The sequence below is a fragment of the Carettochelys insculpta genome, chromosome 5, assembly GCF_033958435.1.
Source record: "Carettochelys insculpta isolate YL-2023 chromosome 5, ASM3395843v1, whole genome shotgun sequence".
In the NCBI taxonomy this organism is placed as follows: domain Eukaryota; kingdom Metazoa; phylum Chordata; order Testudines; family Carettochelyidae; genus Carettochelys; species Carettochelys insculpta.
The window spans coordinates 100,235,316-100,261,697 of NC_134141.1; the positions used below are offsets into that span (position 1 = coordinate 100,235,316).

General features: G+C 41.4%; 1 protein-coding gene across 1 annotated transcript; it reads right to left on the reverse strand.

Annotated features, from left to right (window-relative positions):
- Positions 1–14,089: 14,089 nt before the first annotated feature.
- MRPS30 (mitochondrial ribosomal protein S30) lies at positions 14,090–24,225 on the reverse strand. Its single transcript, XM_074994299.1, has 5 exons — positions 23,659–24,225; positions 23,222–23,367; positions 18,579–18,684; positions 17,511–17,687; positions 14,090–14,571 (listed from the first exon to the last, which is right to left on the reverse strand). Exons 1-5 carry the CDS (start codon positions 24,197–24,199, stop codon positions 14,303–14,305), a joined length of 1,239 nt encoding a protein of 412 aa, XP_074850400.1. The 5' UTR covers positions 24,200–24,225; the 3' UTR covers positions 14,090–14,302.
- Positions 24,226–26,382: the final 2,157 nt, after the last annotated feature.

Genomic DNA, 26,382 nt, shown 5'->3' on the forward strand with positions numbered 1-26,382 from the left:
ACTTTGAGTTATCTGGTAAGCTGCCAATAGAAGACGCATACAGAAACCCCCCAAACCATAAATCCGCAGATGTTTACTGACAGATGCAGCCAAGTGCTCACTAATAACCACTTACATGGCACCAAAGGTCATGTGAGAGGTACATAAACAGGGCTAGTGGCAGACGGTTGCTTATTACAATAAAGGGAAAAAGCAAAAGAACCACTGGTGTCAAGTGGGGAAGCTGCTTCTACAGGGTGTACTTGAGCTCCTGCTGCAGTAAAGCAAGCCATAACTGCAGACACCACTCTCTGTATCAGATGGTAGCTGTGTTAGTCTGAATCCACAAAAACAATTAAAAGTCCTGTGGCACCTTATAGATAACAGATTTACTGCAGCCTACTCCTCTGTGGGCAAAGACCCACTTTGTCAGATGCAGGGAGTGGAAATCGAGCATCAGATATAAACATACAGGCACATGAAAAGAAGGGCGTTACCAATCAAGAGGAAGGCTGGAGTTAACAAGGTAAATTCAGTCAGGGAGGACGTGGCTTTCTCCCAATTTCCTCCCTAACCTTTACCCCCCGCCTCCTCAGCTGATTTGTCAGTTTTCATTTCAGTTTTTCCTTTGTTTTGTTTTCTACCTCTGCTATATAGTTGTCATGCCAGTTCATTTTCAGCACTATTCCTGAATGCAAGGAGTGGGTCTGCCCCACAAAAGCTCACCACCTAATAAATTATTTTGTTAATCTTTAAAGTGCTGCATGACTGCTTTTTGTTTTGTGAAGATACAGACTAACACAGATACCTCTCTTTGACTATTCCCCTTCTAAGATAGCCCTCTGGCCTGACCCTGTCACTGTCATATAATCCACTCATTTAACATCATAATATAGAGAGATTTGTGATCTGATCCTCCTACCTCAAAAGCTAGGAAGAGTCCAGCATGTAACCTGATAAATCTTTTCCACAAAGGGAAATTTGTCAAATATGCACAACATGCTCCTGTCTCTGCTGATATCCAGAACTATTCAAAGTGCTGCAGTTGTTAGTTTCCTGGAATATAAATAAATGATATTGTGTATCTTCTGATTCTTTTATTCAGGTTTCACTCATTAGTCACATTATTTTTAATGACTAGGCGATAGTTATAGAATTTTGTATTCTGTATGTCAGCAAGGCTTCTGATTGTTCCAAATTTCCTCTGTTAGTCTCTGCTATTTAACACTTTCCTTCTCACTTCATGCATGATATTAGTGGTACAGATAGTGTGTGCATTAAATCTGCAAAACACGTAAACATGGTGTTTAATATCACACACAAAATAGTCCCCTTGTCTTCCATTCATAATGTTTCTTCTAAAGATAAAGTACACTCATGGACTTCGACTGGCTGCATAAATATTTCAGAGGATTGTCTAACACACGCACACACCTTCAACACTTCCCTGACATTTTGTTACAGTGTATTAGTGATTGATCTTTGAGTACAAAGGAAAATGTGGCCTGGTGAGACACACACAGTGCTTTGTACTGTAACTGACACGATGGGAAAGGCAGAGTGGTGCAGGGGTTAGAGCACAGATGTTGTAATCAAGAGACTCTGCCACTGCTTGACTATGTGACCTAGGACATATCACTTCGCCTCTGTACTTCATGTTGCACAGCAGTTGTAGCAGGCATCAGCAACCCCTGGCATGCATACCAAGAGTGGCATGGGAGCTGATTTTCATCAGCACATGAAGCTGGAGCTCACCCTGGCCCCTCCTGCCCCATGCAGCCAGCAGCTTGCTCAAAGCCATGTGGATTAACCAGACCAGATAATGCTTACAACCACCACCTAAACAGTAAAGCTCTGCATCTTAATTTATTTATTAATGAAGCTATTGTAAATAGAAGAGTTAGAGACTTTAAAAAGTATCACCAGTACTCAGACTGTACAGAGGTCAAAAGGTCAAATTTTCGCATCCCACCTCGGAAAGGTCGCTGACCCCTGAGTTATAGCGCAGTACAGTAATAGTAATACAAATTAAACATAAAGATATGACCATAGAATGGAGTTTGATGAAGGGACTGCAGTACCCATGATGTCTGAGGAAATATACAAAATATCCTAATATACAACTAAGGACTCTATGGACAAATTTTTCCTAAACTTTCAACACCAACAATCTTGAGATAGTGAGACGGTGTCTGAGTCAGGACAGAACTTTGCTTATGTAATTTTTGTGAAGGGCAAAATGCAGATTTTAGGGTGAGGAAGACTTCCCAATTAGCATAAACCAAAAATCATTGAGGATGATGCATTCATAATTAAAAATAAGGCATTGAGGTTCTGAAAGCCTTCATAAGGAAAAAATCTTGTCTCATGACTTCTATGTAGTTATTCCAAATTCACATTAGACTTTGGACCAGTAACTGGAGTGTAAGCACGTACTGAGTTAAAAAATGAGCAACAACTGAATAATGAACCCAAGGCTAAGCCTTAAAGATTTTATTCACAAAACTTAGTCTCCATATCCCCTATTCCACTTTAACTTTTGATGTTTTCCTGAAAGCTTGTAAAATGCGTGGGAGTATATTTGAAGGGAAATCACTCATCTTGCTTATGAAAGGGCTTTGTTTCCTTTAGCAACTGATATGAAAGTCATGCTACATGCACTTCTCAGCAAGCCTAAATTTTTACAGGGTAGAAAGGAAAACATCTGAAATTAAAAAGCATCTCCTTGTCTGAGCAGTATTTAATGAGGAATCCACATCAGACTTAAGCAACAGAAAAGCAAGCTTTGAAGATAACTGTAAGTGACAACAGGAAAAGTAATTACAAAATAATAGCAAATCATTAAAATTTAGCTTTAAAAACTCCACAGAAATGTTGTCAGGCTTTTCTAAATCTTACTTCCTTGATTTCAATACCACACCCTGTTAGAATCCAGCTCTTGCTTTGTATGCTGTACTTGTTCTAAAGACTCTTCTTGTGAAAAATCACATTATGTATCATTAGCAATTCCTCTATCCTCCATAGAAAACAAAAATTATAGCATTAAAAGATGTTTTTAAATAACTTACCGCAAAACTGGTGTTTAAATTAAATTACATTTATGTTAGTCAAGTGCTAAACACATTTATTTTAATTACACAGCATTGCATATGCTTGAAAAGTCCCTTGACTTCCTAAAAAGACTTAACAACCCTTCCTACCAAGATGAGGTTTCAGCCTTCTACCATATCGCAGACACATTTCCTTCAAATATTGCCAAAGTCCCCCTGGAGAAAGAAAAAAATGAAGACACTAATTGCTTTATAAAGGGAACACATCCACTTACAGACAAATATTCAATAAGAGAACAATAAAGCCAGAGGAACTAATCAAGATATGTCTCCTGGGAACTGAGGGCCTGATCCAAAGGCCACTGAAGTCAACAAGTCTTTCTACTGAGTTCAATAGACAGTGGATCAGGCACTGAGAGATTGATATTTCTATTTTTAAACACTTGAGAGGCACTTAAATATTATGACAGGAACCATGTAAAGAAACAGAATGTCTTATTTATTTATTGCCATTGTTTGACATAATGGATGAGATTTATAATTTCTTTTCTGTTGTGCATGTTTATGGAACGTCAATTTGATGTTCACTTTAAATTAATATTTGTGCTTCAAATCTGCTTTCTGAGCTCTCACAGGCTTTGTCTATACTAGGAAAATAAGTCTATTTCAGATAGGCAATTCTAGCTACAGCAATTGCATAGCTAGAATCGATGTATCAGAAATCGACTTATTTGACTGTCTTCACTAAGGAAGGTTGAAGGGAGTGTTTCTCCTATCAACCTCCCTTACTCCTTGCAATAGCGAAAAGTACACGGGTTGACTGCCAACCCTAGAGAGACAGCAACTTTGCGTGTCTTTACCAGATGTGCAAAATCAAGCTCCTGACCTGATCAATCTTAACAGAAGTGAAGACAAGCCCAAAGAAAGCAAAGAGAGAAGTACTGTGAGCCACAGCAAAGGAAATAGGCTTACAAAACTGGAATAATTACTGTGGAAATGTGTCTGCAGTATTTGCCTGACTATATTATTTTACAGATAAGAAAAAAAGGAGAGGGGTGAAATGACTTCTGATAGGCCATTTCTGAGATATTAAATTAAAAAAAATAAATGGTAGAGCAAAGATTATAACTTGACATCTCATGATTCTCAGTAGCACATCCATTCCTCCAGCTGGGAGTGTCTTTCCTCAATGTGTGAAAAAGGAGGACAGTAATTATTTCCTGTTACTTAGCTATTGTTTGTAGAAGATTCTGAATATGTTAAGGTATTTATAAGGACATAAGTTATTAAACTATATTTTATTAATAAAATATCAGAGCACAGTCTACTGAAAATGGCATGGAGTAGGGATCAGGACACCCGAATTCTACTCTAAACTGCCACTGATCAGTTGTTTAATCTTGGGCAAATCTGTTTTCAACTTTTATCTTCCTTGTCTGTTTTAAACATACAATTCACAGGTGCAGAAGAACAACTCCACCTGTACAGAGCCCCACAGAAGTCAACGAAGCTCCATTGAGGAGCAGCACTCTACTTGTGCTTCATCAATTACTACAGCAGAATTTAAGACTGTAAACTCTTCTAAAAGAGAATTCTCTCTCATTGTGCTTATGCACAGTGTTTAGCCCAACTGGGCCTTCATCTTGAATGCTGCTTCTATGGGTCACCATACTACAAATAAACTTGTTAAAATCCTATAGTTTACATTGGGGTGAGATGGTAACCTCTTGGGCCGTGTTTTTGGAAGTATTTCTTTTCAAATAAATTGGGCTGCCCCATAAAAACTTTTTTCTTTTATATTTTGAGCTCAGTTTTTAGTTTAATCTTTCATATGGTTTTCCTCTGTGAAACAAATTATCTTGATTTCTCTTTCCTCCCAATAGTTTCCTTAAGTAATTTTGCTCAAAGGTTATTCAATGAGGTGTTTGGTTCACTCTGTCCTTTCCCTCCCCCAAGTCATCTTTTAAACCATGAAGGCAAAATGGCAATATTGTATTTTGACATTTAAACTTTAGTTCTAGCAGCTTCTGGCCATCTGCAAATTAGGGAGAAAGAAAAACTGAGAGTCAGTGGTAAGCTGCAAAAATACAGTTTGGGCTATGTAGGCCACAGTTCTGCTGGCACATTATGACATTTTTCAGAAAAGCCCAGTAGGTATGTCTTTGAAGAGTGCTTTAGATGGTGCTTAACGAACGTGCAGAACCATTGTGGTCATGTGCTAGCTCATCTCACAGCCAGTGTAATATTATGCTTACAAAACTGAAAATGCAGAACTTTTTAGGACTGGCACAGTGTTTATCCTTCACATAGAATTTAATACTACTAAATTTAGTAGATTTGTATTGTGCTTTAAAGGTTACTGGACAACAAAGGCCCAGATTTTCAAAGGCCTATAGAAGCAAACAGGCCCACTTTTTCAAAAGGAAGGGCCAGGGATTGAAAAATCCAGCACCCTGAGGACTGCTTTTACGAAAAAAGGGTCCACGGAGTATCTACACATGCTTTTTTTTCCTCTCAAAAGAAGCTTCTGAAAAGAGGTACTCTTCCTGATCCAGGAGCGGAAGAGGGCTTCCAGAAGAGGAGCATATTTTTTGTGCGGACAGTCCATGTACTCTTTTGAAAAAGAGCCTGATCTGACAAAAGAATTTGCTAGGGGAGACACAGCCTCTGTGTTGAGCCTCAGCTTGCATGAAGTGTTGAGAAGTTCCATATTTGGAGAAGGTTAGAGAGGGTGGGGACTGGATTCTCTGAGGGTGGTAGGAAATTGTACTGTTCCTTTAAACAAGAGGCAGCTGTTCAAAGATGTTCAGAGGCTTGATTTTGAAAATGAGTGCTGGAAATTGGATTTGTGGCCAGAGTGAAGGTGAGGGTCTGAAAGACAAATGTTAGATGAAGTCTACTACACAGCTATGGTATGTATGTGGGTATAGCCACTATCAAAGATATGGATCTTTGTTTCTGATGGCATCTTTTATAAAATACTATAGAGCAAAACAAATTTTAATGAATTCCAGAAGGTTACTCAACGCATTTTCATTAACATAAAGAATTGAACATTCACATGACTTTTTTTCCAGAAACAGAAGGATGGACTAGGCAATTTTTGCTTTGGTTTGTTTTTTATAACCAGCTGACCTATCAGCCTTGTGCAGGTGCATTCTTGCTGATAATCTTTTTCCATTTCCTTGGCACAAGAACAGAAAAACAAAATAGCATATGCTTCAGTGTGTAAGACCTGATGGGATACAGAACTTTCTGTTCTTATGACTGTCTCAACTTGAACTTCCAGGTTTTTAAAAAACAAAAATTCTTTTTGAGAGGTGGTGGGGTTTTTTTTAATCTCAAAAGCACATAATACTGTCTGTGGCATTCCTTGAGAATTAAATACTAGCAGCAAATACTATTTGAATAACAGTCCAATACCTCTATTTAATACTAGCAGATTTACCTGGCATTTCTCAATTATGTTTTTTTCTTTTTCAGAAAATAGATGAAAAATTTAAATTATTGTATTTTTCAGAAGTGTTATTTTTATTAATTTTTTATTTCAGATTTCTTAAAAAGGGATTCATTTTTTGTTTAACTTTTAGTACACTTTTTAAAATGGGTATTCCAGCAGATTTATTTTTTCCCTCATCTCAGCTTATTCACTGTGCTTTAATAAAAATGGCTATAGTCAATTTGGTTTCCATTAACATTTGCTTCTGAGTGATCAAACCTTAAACATTCATTTAGCTGTACAAAAACAGAGCACTACTCCAAATTTCAACTTTTTATGTCTTTTCTGTGATGTTCATTGAGAAGCAATTTTTTTTGGTTCATCTTAGTCTCTTTCACTATTTGGTCAGTTATGTCAATTTTGATGACTCTGCTTGACTTGGTTATTCTGTCTCCTTTCTGTTTGGTTTTATGAAAAGCAATCCCATTCAAGGCTCATCTCTTTTTCCTGGCATAATCAAACCTCTATATTATGTTGTAATAAGAAGCAGCTATATATAGTAGTCCCTTGAGTTATGGGAGGATTGCATTCCCACACCCCCGCGCATTACTCAAATTTTGTGTAAGTCAGTGGGGGAGGGGAGAGGAGGCATTTTTCCCTGCATGAACATACGTTCTGCAGCTGGGGAAACAGCAAGAGCACCTGGAGCTCCTTTAGAAAGGTCAGTCCTGGGGTTGGGTGGGAGGGAGGGGGTAGTTGGAGAGGGTTAAACCTGGTGGTGGGGGGCTAAGCCTGAGGTGGGTTAGGGCTGCAGGAGGGGTCGGAGGGTGAAGTTAAGCTGGGGCCACGCAGCTTTGTGAGGGGTTGAGACAGAGCTGTATGGAGAGGGGTGAGCCAGTGCCACATGGGATGCGGGTGAGCCAGGGTGGGAGGTGTTGAACTGGGGCCATGTGGGGTGGGGGTTGGGGTTGGGCCAGGGCTGCAGGGAGCAGGATTTTGATTTGTGCTTAACTCACATTAATGCAAGTTAAGCACACTCGAAATCAGACATTCTGAGAGATTACAGTACTGAATTTAGTGCTCTCAGCTATTATCATTTAGGAAGAGTTCTTGATCAGACTGACAAACCTCTCTAAAATATAAATATTAGGTATGGCATACTGAAGTACCTATATAATGGGAAGCACCATACGTATCTTACAGTACAGTTGAACTTCAGATTTTCCAACACCTAAGGAATGGTGCTCGTTCATAACTTTGAACAAAATTTACAACTGGACCATTGACTTAACACTTTGAAACTTTACTATGCACAAGAAAAATATTACTTTTTCTTATTATTTAGTAGTTTACATTTAACATAATACTGTACTGAATTTGCTTTAGGGTAGGGGTCAGGGGAGTCTGACTGCCTGAATGTGTACTTGTGATTCTGCATGAGGCGTGGGGTTAATTGGTCAGTTTGTAACTCTGAGGTTCTACTGTATTCCCATGAATTAGTGCATAAAACAAGTGAGCTGAGTGTTATGACAGAGGGGAAATAAAGGCTCAACGGGCATCAGCTCCCCTTCTGATCTTGTGGAAACTGCTGCATGAAGTACAAAGGGCTCTGCAGGGCTTTTGGAAGAGGCAAGCAAGATAGAGGGGAAAATTTTGGGCAATGGTTGTTCTAGTCATCTACAGCACATCATCCCCTTCCAGACCTGCCAGTAAAATTTTCCCTCAGATTGCACATTGACTAATAGCTCAGTTCTTGGCACTTGCCTCCAAATCACCCTACCACACGCCCCAGGAATTGGTGGGTTGACAAAAGGCACAGCTGCAAAATACATGTTAGCAGGACTCAAAGAGGAGCTGTACTTTTAGGGTGTGGGGAACTTTAGTCTCTCTGTGCTTCTATATTCTGTCACTCATATTGCCCTCCTTGTTAGGTACATCATTAGACACTGACTTAACTGAAAAGTCACAGACACCTCAACAGGGAGCAGTCCGTTTGGCAACACCTTTCAATCAGACTTTTCATGCAATTTCCTTTTCCTTGACAGTGAGAATGGTCTAGGCTCTAATTATCATAGTATAACTGAACATGAAACATAAAATAAGCAGAAAGTCCCTTTCCAGAAGGGGCATGCAGTATCTCCTTTTCACCCATGCTGTGCCCAAAAAGACACTTAAGGCAAGTAAAAGTCAACAGACCAATAAGGATGGCAAAAGTAATGAGATGCCAAAAAATGAAGGTCAAAGGGTAAGTGAAGAAACAAAGAGTAAAGAATATTTATGCTAACTGTGAAGCCTTCCAATTTATATGTGCATATTAAAAATGGAAACTGATCAACTAAAAAGAATGGCAAATACATAGAGGAGGATAATAGTGAGCTAGAGATTAGACATCAACACTGTGTGCACCTGAATGAAAGAAAATAGAGAAGTGAATCTAATACTCTGTGGGTATAAAAGCATAAACCCCTTGCATTCCTGCATGGAATTCGGAGACAGCTGCAGCTGAAGACCAGCAAATGTAGTTTTTGATGTTCTAGATTTAAACAGTCAGCAGTTACAGATTCACACTCAACAATACAAGACCTCCTTCATTATTAGTGTATTGCACTCTTATAAACTATGACACAAACAACAAGTAGTAAAGGAAAGATTAATGCCATTCTACAGAATTTTTGTTTCAGTAAATGTGCTAATGTACTGAGCACTACAGTACACATACGTAGGATTTGTCTCAGCTTTGCTAATCAGTGAAAAATAATAGAGAGAAGACCGTTCCATTTCTTCTGCTGGAATAGAATGGTAAACAGCGCCACCTACTGTCAGTTTTTTTTCCGAAATCCTTATAAAATCCCAGTTCTAAAGACCATGACAGAGTACTTTGTTATAATTAAAGTTTAACTTGTTTACATAATTCCACCCTTACACGATTGATAATATGACTTTGTTGCCACTGACTAATGCCTCATCTTTACTAGTATTTCAGCAACTGATGTAAGTGCAACACAGCAAAGCTGACCATGACTTGCATTTGTAGGGCTTGTTGTGAGTGAGGAGGTCCAGGGGAAAATCTGGTGGAGAGCACTTTATGTAAACATTTTAATTTCTACCTCCAGAACCTCTCCTGCATTCCGTGAGAGGTCTTGGACATTAAGTCCAAGTGGATCACGCTGAAGGCAACTGTGGAGATACAAAAAGCTGTGGCCTGAAGGCAGTTGGCACCTACCATGGTGGCAACCATAGAACCCAATGGTTGATACCAATGGTAAGGGAAGCTGTCAAGATGAAGACCTTCTGAGAAATGCTTTAAGCATGCTTTCTATGCCATTTTCCTAAGCTGTTGAAGATATTAGACAGAACCAGTCCAAAAACTACTCCCTGCAGAATCCCAGTTTTTATGCCCTTCCAACAGTGAACCATTGATACCTAATCTGAAAATGGTTATTCAACAAGTTATACATCTACCTTACAGCAGCCCCATCTATGTTGTATTTCCCCTATTACAAGGTCATGTGAGACTGTATCAAATCCTTTACTAAAGTTTAGATATCCCACATTTACTGTTTTCATCTTTGTCCTACCAAAGAACGCTATCATATTGGTTTGATACGATGATTATCTCCCTGATGTTACAAATTGATTCTTTAATTTGCTCCATTATCTTTCCTGGCACTGAAGTTAAGATGACTGGTCTGTAGTTTTCCAAGTTGTTCTTATTTCCCCTTTTTTATAGAAGGGTACTACAGTTGCCCTTTTCCGGTCTTCTGGAATCTCTCCCATCTTCCATGACTTTTCAAGATGATAGCTGATGGCTTTTATGTATCTTATCAGCTCGAGTATTCTCTGATGCATCTCCTCAGGCCCTAGTGTCTTGAAAGCATCTAATTTGTCTAAGTAATGTTTAACTTGTTCTTTTCCTATTTTAAATGTCTGAATCAATCTCATTTTCTCCAGCATTTTCTGTGCTAAATGTCTAATCAATAACCACCCTCTTGGTGAAACCCAGAACAAATTAAGTCATTGAGCACCGCTGATACTTCCACATATTCTGTTATTGTTTTTCCTCTTCACTGATTAAGGGACCTACGCTGTCCTTTTTTCTTCCTCTGGGACACTAGGGGTGCATCTACACTAGCCGGGTACTCTGAAGTAGCTGGCACAATATCGAAATAGCACAGATTGCGTCTACGTGCGCTGTGCATTTTTTTGACGTTGAAATCAACATTAGGCGGCGAGACATCGAAACTGCTATTCCTATCTGAAGATGGGAATAGCACCCTACTTTGATGTTCAATGTCGAAGCCGGGCGTAGTGGGACGCGGATCGTCTACACACATCGAAATAGCGGGGTCCTCCATGGCAGCCATTAGCTGAGGAGTTGAGAGATGCTCTGCCCAGCCCCTGAAGGGCTCTGTGGTCGCCATGTGCAGTGGTCCTTAGCCCAGGGCTTCTGGCTGCTGCTGCAGCTGGGGGTCCATGCTGTGTGCACGCAGTCTGCAACTGGTTGTCAGCTCTGCAGACTTTGTGCTGTGCAGGCCGAGTGTCTCTAGGAGGGGCCCTCTAGGGGAGCGGCTTCTGTTGCCCCAGAAGGGCTAGTGCAGCCTGTGACCTGGTAGGCAGGCTTTCCTGGCCCCTTATTTCAACGTGGAGTGCTTGTGCTTGTGGACGCTCCACATTTCTTTCCTTTCCAATGCTACTTCGATGTTGAACATCAACGGCACCAGCCCTTCAGGAAGTGTAGACAATACACTTCAAAGTAGCCTATTTCAATGTTCTTACTTCCACGTAATGTGCTAGTGTAGACGTAGCCTATCGGGGCTCTTTTGCATACTTGGCTTAAATCTAATTCTTGACTCCCCACCACCACCGCTTCTGCCCCTCTACTCTGATTTGCTCACCTTGATAATTTTCTGATTTATCAACCTTGATTACTATTTTTGGTTCTGTGTGCCCTAAATATTGTGTCTGTTCTGGTATGGCTATGGTCTGAAGAAGTGGGTCTGTCCCACAGAAGCTCACCTAATAAATTATTTTGTTAGTCTTTAAAATGCTACTTCACTGCTTTTTTGCTTTGCCTTTATAATTTTTCCCCTACATACTTGTTTGTGATTTGACCTTGTTTCCACTTTAATTTTTATATCAAGATTTCCTGATTAAGCAAGTGTGGCGTCTTGCCTTACCTCTTATCTTTTCTATGCAGTGAAATATATGCTTCTGCACCCTTAATCTCTTTGAGAATCTGACAACTGCAGGACTATTTTTCCTCAGTATTGCTTCCCATGGGAACTCACCTACCAACTTCCTGAGTTTGCTAAGTCTCCCATCTTGAAATACAGTCTTTATTTTGCCGTTCTCCCTCCTACGATTCCTTAAAATCATGAACGTTATCATTGCATGGTCACTTTCACACAGGTGCCTTCCACTTTCACACTCTGAACCAGTTCTTCCCCATATGTCAAAAATCAAATTTAAACAGCCTCCCCCCAGTCACTTTCTCCACCTTCTGAAATAAAGTTTCCAACGGATTCCTAGATCTTGTTGATTACGCTCTGCTGCTTTACTTTGCAAACACGTACCTGGGTAGTTTAAGTCCCTCATCAGCACCAAGTCCTCTGCTTTGGATGATTTTGTCAAGTTATTTAAAATATGGCTCATCCACCTCTCTTCCACCTGGTTAAGTTGTCTGTAGAAGACCCTGACCATCACATCACCCTTAATTTTCACCCCTTCTGTCCTTTCCCAGAGATGCTCAACAAGTCCATCTATTTCCATCTCAACCTAAATCCAAGTGTTATATATTTTTAATACATAAGGCAACACCTCTTCCCTTCTTTCCCGATCAAGTTGTACCCTTTTATACCGACATTCCATTCATACGTATTATCCCACCAAATCTCTGTGACAAACTATGGCATAGTTCTGTTTATTTACTAAAATTTCAAATTCTTCCTGCTTATTCCCCATACTTCTTACATTAGCATACACACAACTAAACCACAGATTTTGCCCTCCAATTGGGTCTCGTCTCTCCTTGATTCCTGCTATTATAGCCCATACTCCCCCACTTTGCCCATTTCCCAGGTCTCCATGTGGGCTTTAGTCACCTGCACTTGTCGAACCTAGTTTAAAGGCCTTGCTCACTAGATTAACCAGTCTGCATTCAAATACTCTCTTCCTCCATACATAGACCCCATCACTGCTTAGCAGTCCTCCTTCCAGGAACAGCAGCTCCTGGTCACAGAAGCCAAAGCCCTTCTGGTGGCACCATCTTCACAGCCTGGCATGCATCTGTTTCCGTCTTGGCCCCTACTTTTGACGAAAAGAATTGAAGAGACTCCTTCACCTGTACTCCCCAAGTCCCTTTTGATCTGTACATAGTGATACCTCATAGAATGATTAGTGCCAACATAGATTAATAGAACTCTTCAAGTGAAGGGGAGCAGCAGCTCTTAGTAGAAAAGTCCAAGTATTAAGTAGTCTTGTTCAAAAGTGATGGTAAGTGGGAGCTGGAGATTGATCAGTGGATTGGTGCAGCAGTGGTAGTGATGTTGGCATAGTACTGATCTGTGGTGATCACGTGATAGCTGAGCTCTTTGTTTACATGTCAATCTAATCTCCATCATCTTCATCACTAGTCATAAATTTTGAGTAAAAGTGAAAGGAAGAAATTGCAGGTAAAAATGGCAGGAATGAGGTTTCTATGAAAAGCTGGGCTTATTCTCCAAAACAGAGGATCAGCTATTTGGGAGTATCTGAGTGGAGCAGCTACTCCTTCAAATCAACAGGAGCCAGATGAGGTGGCTCGGGCACCTGATAAGGAAATAGCTGGGAAGTTTCTCTTGGAACTCTACTGGGAACACCCCTCTGGGAGGAGACCCTGAAACTGATCAAGGACATGTTGGAGGTGGTCTCTCCCCCTGCTGGCCTGGAAATACTGAAGAAACCCTAAAAAGAGCTGGAACCTGCTGCAGAGGAAAGGGAGGTCTGGTCTTCCCTACTCTCCATACTGCCGCCACAACCCTCATACCAGGAAAAGTGGAATAAAGGAAAAAGACGACAATAAGGGCTGCAATGGACTCTCCATCACTGACAATTTTGAAATCAAGATTGGATATTTTCTACAAGATATGCCCTAGAGATTACTTTGTGGAAGTTTGTTGGCTTGTTTTACACAGGAGATCAGATTACAATGTCACAATGTTCCCTTCTGGCCTTGAAAGGTATGGACTCAAAGCTGTAAAAAAGGAAGTACTTGAAAATGAAAAAGTTAACCAGAGTTCATGAAGGATTGTGTAAGTTATTCCAGAGGAGAAGCCAATTTTTTGATTAAAAGAAACCTTCCCACTGACTCACTAACCCACCCCAGAACTCATAGCTAAAAAAATGCCTCAACATTGAGGCATCAATGTACAAGTAACCTTGTGCAAAAATCCTTCAACTATCAAGTTTTAGGGACTTAAATTGTGTTGAGAGTCCATCTTCTAAGGAATTTACACAGACAAACACTGTTCTACTAGCAAGCAAGTTTGCATGAGAAAATTTCAGTTTGTTGAAACAGAATCTAGGGCATTTTGGCTATTTAAAAATTAAGGTTTTTACTTCAAACATAAGCATACAAAAGGAATTATGTTATTCTAAATGTTTATTTTCAATGTACAACACCATACATTTTGGTGTGTGGGAATAAGCTCCACATGACATCACAGAACACATCTCGTACCTGTACGTACACACACACACACACACCCCACCCCCCACTTGGAATCATTCCAGATCACACAACATTTGACTTCTGATTAAGCCCAGGTGTTGAAACAGAGGCAGCCGGTAGCCTAATTTACAATTGCTCTGGTCTATTTAGCAGAAATTGAACTATCTGAAACAGAATTTCATCATTAAAACCTTTTACGTTACTGCCTTCCACAGCTTCATATAAGGGCTTACTTTCTGTCCCCCAACAGATATTCTTCCGAGAGTTATTCTGATCAGCTTTTACAGTTAGTGCTAAGGTATTCAGTTGATAACAGAAGAAAGCAAAGTATTTTCCATCAGTAATAACAGCCTGAGATACAAAGGGACGAGTCACATCCGCCTCACACCAGAATCCTGCAAATGAAATTACAACCGAATTACAAAAGGCATGAGTATTCAGATTGGGGCACAATTCAAAACAGAGGCCTGAAACACAGACAGAAGAGTTACAAACCCCAAATTGCTCATCCTCAAGGAACAAGAGAGTTTTAGGTAGCTATTATATAAAATATTGTGACTGAATAGTCTAACTTCACACTCCCACCTCAATCACTCATGAAAAGTTTTGTCAGATACCTTAAGGACTATTTTAAAAATTACAGTCGTTTACGTGCCCACTTCTGCATTAAGATCAGAACACAAAACTATCATATCAATACATGCAATCCTGGAACTGAATTTGCCTGCAAAGATTACCCACCTTGAGGGGAGGGAAGGGGGAGGGGGTCCACCCTGCATGTTTAATTAGATACAAAAATGCATGAAGTCCTGCAGACACTATTTTTTGAGAGGAGAGGGAATCAAAAGGGGCTGGGCTGCAAAAGGTCTATTTAGGAAGACAGGATTTATGGAAAATTCAGTTATTAGGGCGAAGTGGTTTTATTCACAATGGAATGCACTTCATCATAGGACATTTCAAGCAGACGTTGCACTGATTCAAGTTTAATACACTATTTATTGCTCATGAATTCTAAATAAAATCATTCAAGAGACCAGATCAATTTTTCACTGGAACAAACAAAATGGTTCACATTTTATGCTGTATCATGTTGTGCACGTGAAATAGCATATGTGGAGAACTGTACTTACAGTACAAATATGCATCTTTAAGCAATTCTCAATACTAAAAATGAATATCAAATAATCAGGTAGAGTCAGAGAACGAAGAAAACATTACTGTCTTATACACCAATCTTACTAAAAAACTCTAGTTGACCTCTAAGGATGAGACAATAAATTTCATTACGATAGCTACAGCAGAAAAAAGATAAATTTGGGATCACGTGTGATTAGCATACACTACAAGCACATGCACTATTTGATGAAGAACATTGTCTTACACAGATGTATTAGCTAGGGGATTTGCACTTCAGTGACTTTACAATGGTGTCATTATTCCAGAATTTGCTTGCACTACCTGAAGCCAACTATTAGCTAACGGCATCTTCAGTTCTGTTACTTAGGACTAATGCAGACCAGCAGGGAGAAAGGCCTTCTATTTAAAGAGTAACACATATGCATCGTATAATTTCAAGAGTATGTCTACATAACATAGCTGTTATTTCAAAATAACTGTTATTCAGCTGTGTCTACACTAGCAAGTTCTTTCGAAAGCTCATGCTGACCTCTACATACAAAAATTATTATTTCAGAAGAATATAGCGCTCCTTTCAAAATTGCTCTTCCTTTACCATTTCAGGAAGAAAACACCCTTTTGAAAGCTTATTCCAAAAGAAAACATGCATAGACACTCTGCAAGCCCTTTGTATCAAAAGAACAGTCCTCATGGCACCTGATTTTTTGATCCCTGGCCCATTCTTTCGATGGGAGAGGGCTATGTGGACACTATTTCAGAGGCCAGAGGGGCGCTTTCTAAAGATCTCTAATGTAGACATAGCCTTCTGGAATAGCTTATGTTGAAATAAGGCTGTTGTGTAGACGTACCCCAACTAGGCTGCCTTTTATTTTTAAGTATTAATTCTGCATCAATGCATGGCTTAATGAAACCAAAACAGAAGCACTCCTTTGCCTATCAAATACCTCCCTCTAATGCACACAGTCATTTTATAGCCTTCAGTTTCACAGAAGGTACAGCATTGCAGGGAGCAATGAGGAGAAAAACATCTAGATTTTTGTTATAAGTGGTCACAACTTTATTAGACTGCACAACAGGACAACCTGGCATAGCAGAATGAAAACAGACAACAGATCTCTATCTGGGATTTGCAGAAGAAGGAAGTCAACAGGATCATTCAGTTCTAGGGCACCACTAAGACCTCTTAAGAAGTCTTTTGTTCAGGTCACAGGAGCCAGTTACATTAAATCCATCAGCTATCTGACACCACTCTGCAAGCTGGTTCTTAGTTGCTACTCCAGCTTTAGTTACTCACTCTTTCAAGGCAGACTTCTATGAGGACAGAGCATTCTATGCAGCCAACAACTTATTTGTAAGTATTTGGTTTGATGTATAATGCTTTTAACTTTCTCAATTGAGACATGATTAAACAGAATTTCATTTTTTTCCCTGCTCTTTCTACAATTTAAAAATAAATCCAGTGAAAGTCATGAGAAGAGTGCCAATAGAAATGTTTAGAGAGACAAAGTGTGCGAGGTGATATATCTTTGATGAAAGAACTTCTGTTGGTGAGAGAAACAAGCTTCTGAGATGCACAGAGCTCTTCCTCAAGTCTAGGAAAGGTACTCCAAGCACCCCAACAAAATACAATATAGAACTAATTGTTTAGCATAATTAGTTAGCATATATTTTAAGGGACCAGTCAAGATGGACTGGCCTGATTGCTTCTGCAGTCATAGAACAAAAGAAGAGTGGGTAAGTGGGCTACAGTGTTATAGTGAGCCAGAAATCCACTGCCTATCTAGTTCATGATTTTATAGTGTCTACCAGAGTAACGAATTTAAGCTCCTATTCTCATCTTTTGAAAGGGTTGCGCAGGTTTATTGTGAGGATGAGGACTGACAAGGCAGATACAGAGTGATCAGTTTATAAAGGATGAGTCAATCATCTCAGTTTGCTGTCCCCTTAAAAAGATCCCCAAAAACTCTCCTGCATCATTCTTTTCTCTCACTCTTCAAGCACTTTATGCAATGATTTAAGAGAGTCTTTTAAAAAAAGATTTTAACATTTAACATCTATAGGTCAATTAACTCATTTAAGCAAATAATTAAATTAAAGCATGCTCTACACAGAGAAACAGGTAAAACACAAATGAAAGAGAAAGAGAAAGACATTTGCTAGCCACATTATAGCAATCAAGTCATAAGTTTTGCCTCACCTTGATACATAGCTTGTGCTGCAGTCCAGGCAAAGAGACTTGCAATACCATTAGCTCGATGAACTACTTCAATTTGATCAGCAAGGTCTGCTTTCAATAATCGCTCCCTTTTCAGTTTATCAGGAATCAAATGAAATTGTGTGTGTCCATAGCTGCATGGATCTGCCACTTTTGATCCTGAATTTATTAAAAAGAGAAAGGTTTGAAATCACTTTAAAATTTTTTTTAAAAAAAATCATGTTACAGTTAGCCTCAGAGATTGGGAAAAATAATATTTCTATCTTTTCTATTATTAAGACTTTTGCACCTTCAAAGAAAGAAGTTATTTAAAAAGGTCAGCTTGGTTTGAAAATTTGACTAACTTTTGGCTTCCTCTCATTCAAAAGACAATCTCCTTATGAACTCAGCTTGCTGGCTATATTTTGAGAATAGACACTGAAATTGAAGTTAATTTGCTAATCTTGCATGCACAGAAATTCAAGAGTGATTGCCTCTTTCCCTTTCATTGACTGATGTACAGAAAGACCAGAAGACTTCATTTAAAGCCCTTATTTAAAGGATCCTCCAGCAGCAAGTGAAGTAAGAAACATGCATTTTTGGTGCTGTAGGAGAATAAAGGCAGGCTTGGCCCTGACTATGCAGGTATCTGATTATACTGAAGCAGATACTCTTTATACATAAAGCTATCTGAGCCCTCTTTTAACTACAAGAAAAGTAAAGGACAAAAAAAAAAAAAAAAAAGAGAGAAAACCATAAGGCCAAATGACCTATTCAGAAAAAACTGCACATTGAACACATTATGTTGAGCTAAAGACTTTCAGTGACTCCTTTTTGATATCTGAAGCATTTAAGATGTGTCCCTTTATCATAATGATAAATGTGTGCTTTACTGACTATAGTCAGTTTTTGTATCTAATTAATCTTCAGCAAAATACAGCACAGTGGTGATATATATAAACTTTAAAAATATTTAGGAACCGATTCCTGCAATAACCCACTTTCATAAAAGTGTATCATTCTTTAGTATTTCTACACAGTAACTATATTCCCATCACTAAGAACTCTTACCTATAAATACTTTGTTATCATACTGTCTTTTGAACATTGGAAGTTTGTCTGGTGTGTGATTAACAACAGGAACTTCTCCAGGAACTGAATAATCCAGTGGTACAAACTTGAAAGAACGAGAAAGAAAATCAATTTAGCAAGTCACAGAACATTTTTTGATCTCAGCATTATATACTACATTGATAACAATATTGTTAATTCCTGAGTATTTAATAAATAGCCACTTGGTTCCATAGGTGTTCAATGAAACTCTTAACATCCGTTCTATTTTCTAGATTAAAACTTCGATCCTATTCTGAGGCAGAAACCAACAGCATAGTATGTCTGTCCTAGAAACCCTGAAACACTTGCAGCAAGAGAGAAATATTTTGTGTAGAACAGGAATGACTCAAGTGACAATGCCCGGATAGCACCACTTCCCACTGACAAAACATGGTATTTCCCATATTTAACAGGGAAATAAAAAAATAAAACTTCATTAATAGCATTTTTGACCTTTAACCTCACATTCAGTACAACACAGTCACAGTATGTTGCAGTTCAGAGTTTTCAATAGCAACTACCTGAACATATTGGTTGCCCAACTCAAGATGCCTTGAGGAGCCCAATGTTGAGAATACAGAGTACTTATCCTCTGAAAGAGTTCTCCCAAGTCAGGCAGCCAAGCAAAAAAGTCACTAATCATTCTGAACATCTTGGTGTATATTCTATTTGGCACATTATAGAACATCTAAATAAAATACACAGAACTGAGAAGCTTTGTCATGCCACTGAATTTAGCAGTGATCACATAATTGCTAGAGAGTCACCTTCCAAAGGATGGTAGCCCCAGTGAAGAGAGAGAAAAATTTAACTGATTAATAACCTTGATGCTAGTCCTGTCTTGTTAAGGATGTGAGCAATACACATCTTTCCCAAGCAGCCAACAATATCAGTGAATTATCCCTAGTGAGCCACTAACACTCGAATACAGAACTGGGAATACTCTTCCAAGGATATGCACTCACTGGTAAGTTTGGGTGGTGCCAAAATGTGGACATGTATACTGCTTATCACCCCATGCCCAATCCCCGCTGCTGCAAATTCATCCATTAATTTGCAGCATATTATTGAGGGCCCATCTTGTACAGGAAGGTATATTTAATGACTTTATATATTTGCACGACAAGGGCCGCCCCCCCATTCCCCCTTGTGGATTCTCCCAATTGACTGACAGCAATCCAGCATCGCAAGCTTCCACAGAACTAGTTTTCTGTTTAAAAGGCTGCTCTCATTCTGGTGTCTAAGCTGGAAGGCAGAGATAAGCACAAAAATCCAGAAAAGTGGTATCTCCCAGACTCATAAGCTGAAATTCACTGTGTGGAGCTGCTCCATGAAAGCCAGCAGCAATGTGGCATTTTTATTTTGTGTGCCAATCAGACTCCACTCATCATGCAATAGCTCTTCCTCTTTGCACCATTAGTTGTAACAGTACAGAGAATCATACATTTTGTGCTGCCAATAGTCATTAGCTTTATGCTGAGCTCTGAGGGGTCCACGTTTCTGCCAGGGAGATAGCACAGACTGAAAAGTTACACTGAGGCAACACCTACACTCAGGAAAAACTTCAAAATTGCCATGCTAATGGCCAAATTGAAGAATACTAATGAGGCGCTGAAAAGAATATTCAGCGCCTCATTAGTCTGCTGCTGGCCACTGCACTTCAAAAGTGCCGCATTTTGCTCACGCGCGGCTCATCAACACCGGGGGCCGGACAGAACATCAAAATCCCCTTATTCCTATCAGGTATGTTTAATGACTTTACACATTTATCATACAGCTGACAGGAATAAGGGGATTTCAATGTTTGCAGGGTCCTTTAGAAAAAGGACCCCCGTGTAGATGAGCTGGGCGCAAGCAAAACGTGGTACTTTCGAAGCACTGTAGCCGGCAGCGTGCTAATGAGGCACTGAATATGCATTTCAGCATCTCATTAGTATTCTTCAATCTGGCCATTAGCATGGCCATTTTGAAGTTTTTCCTGAGTGCAGACACAGCCAGAGCTATGTGAGCTTAAAAAACGTCAAAAATTACAGGACAGAAAAGCGGCATTGTGGCAACTTGACTCCTAGTTCCCAGAAATGCATGAGTGAATTACTAGTATGCCACAAACTACTGCTAAAAGGTCCCAAAGCAGTACATTATACCATTCCACCTGTGGAGTCCTGTGCCTTCCACTGATACCAACACTTTTATCAAGTACAGTAAACCCCTGAGACGCACACAATCAAGGTGCATATATCTCAGATTAACGCATCAGCCACACCTAATAGGAGCTGGGAAACCGCTCCTGTCAGGGACAGCGGACTGACTTGTGCAGCCCCTGACAAGAGCGGCAGCCTGACTTGCAGCTGCGGCCCCAACAGGAAACTGCTCTTGTAAGGGACGCAGCTGAGAGAGTCAGGCTGCTGCCCCAACAGGAGCAGTTTCCCAGTCCCTGGGGTGGCAGGGAGCTAGGAACCAGGTGGCAGCCTGGCTCCCGGCTCTCCTCTGCTTCCAGAGCCTGGAAACTGAGCAGGACAGTAGCCCTGGTTAGTTTCCTAGCTCCAAGGAGTGGAGAGGAGGCCCTACCCTCTGCTGGCTGAAGCTAGGAAAGTGACTAAGGCTGCTGCCCTGCTCAGTTTCCCCTCTCTGCAAGCAGCAGGGGATGGGAACCAGGCTGCTCCCTGGTTCCAGGGTCCCTGACCCTCTGGGAGCCAGGAAACTGACCAGCTTTGCTGAGCTGGTCAGTTTCCCAGCTTCTGCAAGCCCGGGGAACTGGCAATGAGGTGGCAGCCTGGTTCTCATCTCCCCTCAACTTGCACGAAAATTTGAGTTACAGAGGTTGCAGAAGCTGTTTACTGTATGTGAGGTGTTAAGTCAAGCAGTGAAGCGTACACATACCAAAGCACTGTACAATAGCTGATAACTGGATTTTGATAGAATTTGTGATATTTTATAATGTAGATGTAGCGTAAGCCATTTTGGATACCATTTCATCAATAGCGACTTATGTTTGGACAACACTTAGTACATTTAGTACACAAATGAGAACGTATGAATGACTACACAGGGTCAGACAACTGACTGATCAGACACAGAAGCTTATCTTTTAATAGTAACCAGTGCTAAATGCCTCATATACAATGAGCAGAATGGGGCAATTAATTGAATGATCCCATCATCCAGTCCCAGAGGATTAGGGGCAACCAAGCACAGGGTTGCATCCCTGATCATCTTGTTAATAGTCACTGATGGACCTACCCACTATGAATTTATCAATTCTTTTTTGATCCCAGTTATACTTTTGCTCTTTGTAATGTTCCCTGGGAACAAATGCCACAGCTTATGCATTGTGTGAAGTAGTATGGTAGGGTTGCAACATTCATGAGAGTTCAATGTTGAGAACCCTGACGAATGTTGAATTTTGCAAATATTTTTACCTTGGCTGGGCTCCTGGGCAGCAGAGAGGGGAGGGGAAAACCCGTGGCGGGGCCATGAGGAGCTGGTCAGTGGCCATGCTGTGTCCCCGGTTGGCTCTCAGAGCCCTGGGGAAGTGGTGGACACCAGTGCTCCCTGCCCCAGGGAAGTGGCAGATGCCATGCTCCCCGCCCAGAGCCCCAGGGAAGTGGCAACCGCTTGTGAATAACTGAATTTGTGAATGTTAAACTCACAAAGGTTGTCCCTTACAGTACTTTCTTATGTTTGCTTTAAACCTACTGCCTAGTAATTTAATTGGATGACTCCTGCTCCTTGAGACATCTGAAAGGGTAAGTAATGCTTACACGTTTTTTCCCCACAGCATTTATGGTTTATACCTCAATCATATCTCCTTTAGTTGTTTCTTTTCAAAGCTGACGAGTCCTAGTGTTTTGTACTTCTGCTCACGTATTCCATACCTCTAATAATTTGTTACCCTTTTCTATAGCTTTTCCCAATTCTAACATTACACTTTTTGAGATGGTACAACCAGAACTTCATGCAGTATTCAAGGTATGGGCATACCATGGATTTATATTGCGGCAATAGGGTATTATCTGCCCTCTTATTTATCCTTTTCCTAATAGTTGTCAATATTGCTTAGTGTCTTGACTATCATTTAATACTGAGCAGGTGTTTTCAGTAAAACATCTATGACTCTATGACCTTTTTTCTTCAGTGCTAACTGCTAATTTACACTATATTGTATTTACAGTACTAAGAGTACTAGGATTATGTTTTCCAATGTGTGTTAGCTTGCATTTATCAACACTGAATTTCATGTGCTATTTTATTCCAGATACTAATAGAACTATAAAACTGAGCAAAACTGTAAGAAAGATCACAAATAAGAGACAGTTATACATAAAATGAAACTTTTGCAGAATAAATTAAATTTTTCTACTAAAGGTTTTGCCAATACAATGACTAGTTGGATTTATATTAAAACAAAACAACAAATGTTTAACTAATGCTTAGGATTACTAGACATAACATCCATTGTGAAGTATTCAGAGCAGAGACGCTCTTACTCCATGTCCCAATCCCTCCTCATACACTGCAGACACTGTTACTAAATGTTGCTGTAATAAGCAGTATGTGTATCAGTAAATATTCACACTTAGAAAAATCAAAAACATCCATACCTCTGGAAGCTGTTTTGGCACACGGAGCTGGACGTGTGGTTTGTCATCTATCTGAAATCTCACTGGATCAATTCTACCAGTTCGATAGCCTCGAGTAACAACAGTCTCACCACGTTCCCAATAGAAATTAACCTGAGGTTTTAAATCTAAAATAAAACATGTTTAATTTTCAGGCAGATTATTACCCCATTTTATTCTTTAAGACAATATGCAATAGCACATCACTCTTTGGGCCAGAAACAATTAAAAAATCAGTCAGTGATATAATCATTATCCAGAATAATCTGTATGCATTTCACATAATTCAGAAAAATCTCTTCTGCTACTACCTGGCCTAATCTCCCACCCACCCACAGCACCTCCCCCGCCCAGTTACTCTCTGCTCCTCGGGGTCCCCCGGTCCCTATCCGCAATTCAGGAACCCCCACTAGCCCCACCTAAGCAGGAGACTCTCAGGAGCGGGTTGTGGCTGCCCAGCGCGGCGGTGAGGGAGGAAACCAGCTGGGTAAGGAAAGGGGCCGGGATGTGCTCCTGCTCTTGGTACGGAAGGGACCGCTTTCGCTTGTGCTGATAGAAATGCTCCTGCAGGAGCGCGTCGCACGCCAGGGACCGCAGCTCGCTCAGATCCGGCCCCGCCGGTTCCGCTCCCGCGGGGGGCAGCCCAGGAACGAAGACGGTCTTGGTGAAGCTCTGGTACCAGCGGTCCGCGTTCAGGGAGAAGGTCTGCGGGTACACCACGTACTTGAGCCGCTGCAGGCAGCCGTAGATCCGCAGCTTCTCCTCGATGGAAGGCGCCTCGTGCACCCGCTGATAGAAATACTCTAATCGGCGGCGTTTGGCTGACTTGCTCTTGGCCGTGTGGGAAGCGACCACGGGCGGGTACAGCGAAGACGGAGGCTGAGGTGCCACGGAGGGCTCAGTGTGCAGCAACCGGCAGCCACCCTGCCACGCCAACCTCCACCGCCTGGAAGCCGCCATCTTGCCAGAGGAAGAGGAATGGGGATAGCAACTACGGAAGGACAAGGACGGTAGGCGGAAGTAGGTGTACCCCTGTGATTGGCTACCATTTGTCATGTGAGCCATACAGTTGACCAATCTGAAAGCTCCTCTGAGAAACCGGGCACCGCGGGGAGGATAGAGGGCGGTGTTACTCGTTGAATTCAGGCATTTAATTTGTCTTCCGCTTGGGGAGCGGTCAAAAGGGGCGGGTTCCTACAAGAACGTGTGGCTCGGAAGTCTCGCACTGTCGCTATTGCGCATGCTCCGTGCCGACGACCAAGTAGCTGTTAGTGATTCCGTAGGGGAAAGGGAACCATAGTTCCCAGGAGGCACAGCTGGAGGTGTAGGAGCGTTTAGTTATGTTCTGTGCCCCAGCGCTGCGCAGCGGCCCTCGCCTCGACTTCTGCGCCTCGCCCCGCAGCCCCCTCAACTACGCTCCCTGATCTTCCTCTCACTGGACTCCATCGCCGAAGGGGCCCTGGAACCACACCGCCCCGCCCCGCTCGCGCTGAGGCCCACGGTGAGAGGGGGCGTCCGCACTCATTCGGGCCCCTGGGCCAGGCCCTGGGATTCTGCTGCTACTGCGGACTCCCCTCGTACATAGGCTCTTGAACCACACTCCGGCTCTATTAGCGGGGCTCCGCTCCCTCTTCGGGTCCCTGAGCCGCCCTCCCCCTATCAGCACGACCCACCTCCCTTTTACTGCAACGAAGGGTCCTGTGGCACCTTATAAACTAACAGAAACGTTTTCAGCATGAGCTTTCGTGAGCACAGACTCACTTCAGATGCATCTGTGGTCTTTGCCCACAAAAGCTTATGCTCCAAAATACCTGTTAGTCTACACTGTGCCACAGAGCTTTCTCACTGTTTTTGCAGATACAGATGAACATGTCTAGCCCCAGTTTCAGTTGAGACATCTTTAAATGTGAACTGTAATCTAGAGAGGATTATCTTGACACTGTAAGGATCTTTGCCAGTTTAAATAGTTTGTTCTCCATAATATTAATGATTTACTATTCACGCTTCTAGATAATATGTAGTGTAAGCACAATACCAGTTCTGAAAGTATCCCAGCTACACAATTGTCTTGGGAGGGTTTCAAGAAAGCTACATCAAAATCTTCCAAGTCAGTTAGTAGGTCATAGGCCGTGTCTACATGTGCCCCAAACTTCGAAGTGGCCACGCAAATGGCCATTTCGACGTTTACTAATGAAGCGCTGAAATGCATATTCAGCACTTCATTAGCATGCGGGCGGCCGCAGCGCTTCAAAATTGACGCGCCTCGCCACCGCGCGGCTCGTCCAGACAGGGCTCCTTTTCGAAAGGACGCCGCCTACTTCGAAGTCCCCTTATTCCCATCAGCTCATAGGAATAAGAGGACTTCGAAGTAGACAGGGTCCTTTTGAAAAGGAGCCCCGTCTGGACGAGCTGCGAGGCGCGTCAATTTCGAAGCGCCGCGGCCGCCCGCATGCTAATGAAGCGCTGAATATGCATTTCAGCACTTCATTACTAAACTTCGAAATGGCCATTTGCATGGCCATTTCGAAGTTTGGGGCACGTGTAGACGTAGCCATAGTGTTACTAATTCGTACCTATTAAAAACGCTTTTGAATAAGAACAGAGGGGAGTGGGCAGGAGGGGGCTGGATTGTTTTCTGCTATGCTCAGAATCATGGGAAAGCACCAAGTGCCACCATGTATTCACATCTCACACTATGGCTGTGGCTACATTATCCCTACATTTCAGGAGGGGCACGTTAATGAGGCAGTTCAGAAGATGATGAAGCGCTGACATGAACTGTGGCCATGCGCAATTCAAAAGTGCCACTTTTGGAATGCATGCTGCCGGTATAGCGGAGGGGGGGCTTTCAAAAGGACCCCCTGACTTCAAAAGCCCCTTCTTCCTATTTATGCTGATACTGTGCATTCTTGATTGCCCTATATCTTTCCTCCTGCTACTTGGCAGAACAAGTATTAGATGCCCTTGATTATGATTGATCTGTGGATTACCCTTAGTCTTCAGGGAAGAGGCTCTTGCAACAGGTCATATAGCTCCATGAAGTCAGAAACAGTGCCCTTGGGCATTCCAGTCTATCCTGCCACCCAGGCAAGCTGCAGTTAGGAATAGATGCTTGGTATACACTAAAGATTACAAAATACTTA

Coding starts and splice junctions, on each gene's coding strand:
- MRPS30 (XM_074994299.1), bottom strand. CDS start 24,199: ATGGCGGCTTCCAGGCGGTGGAGGTTGGCGTGGCAGGGTGGCTGCCGG. Junction 23,368..23,658: donor CCTGAGAGTCTCCTGCTTAG/GTGGGGCTAGTG, acceptor GTTTTATTTTAG/ATTTAAAACCTCAGGTTAAT. Junction 17,688..18,578: donor TGATAACAAAGTATTTATAG/GTAAGAGTTCTT, acceptor TAATAAATTCAG/GATCAAAAGTGGCAGATCCA.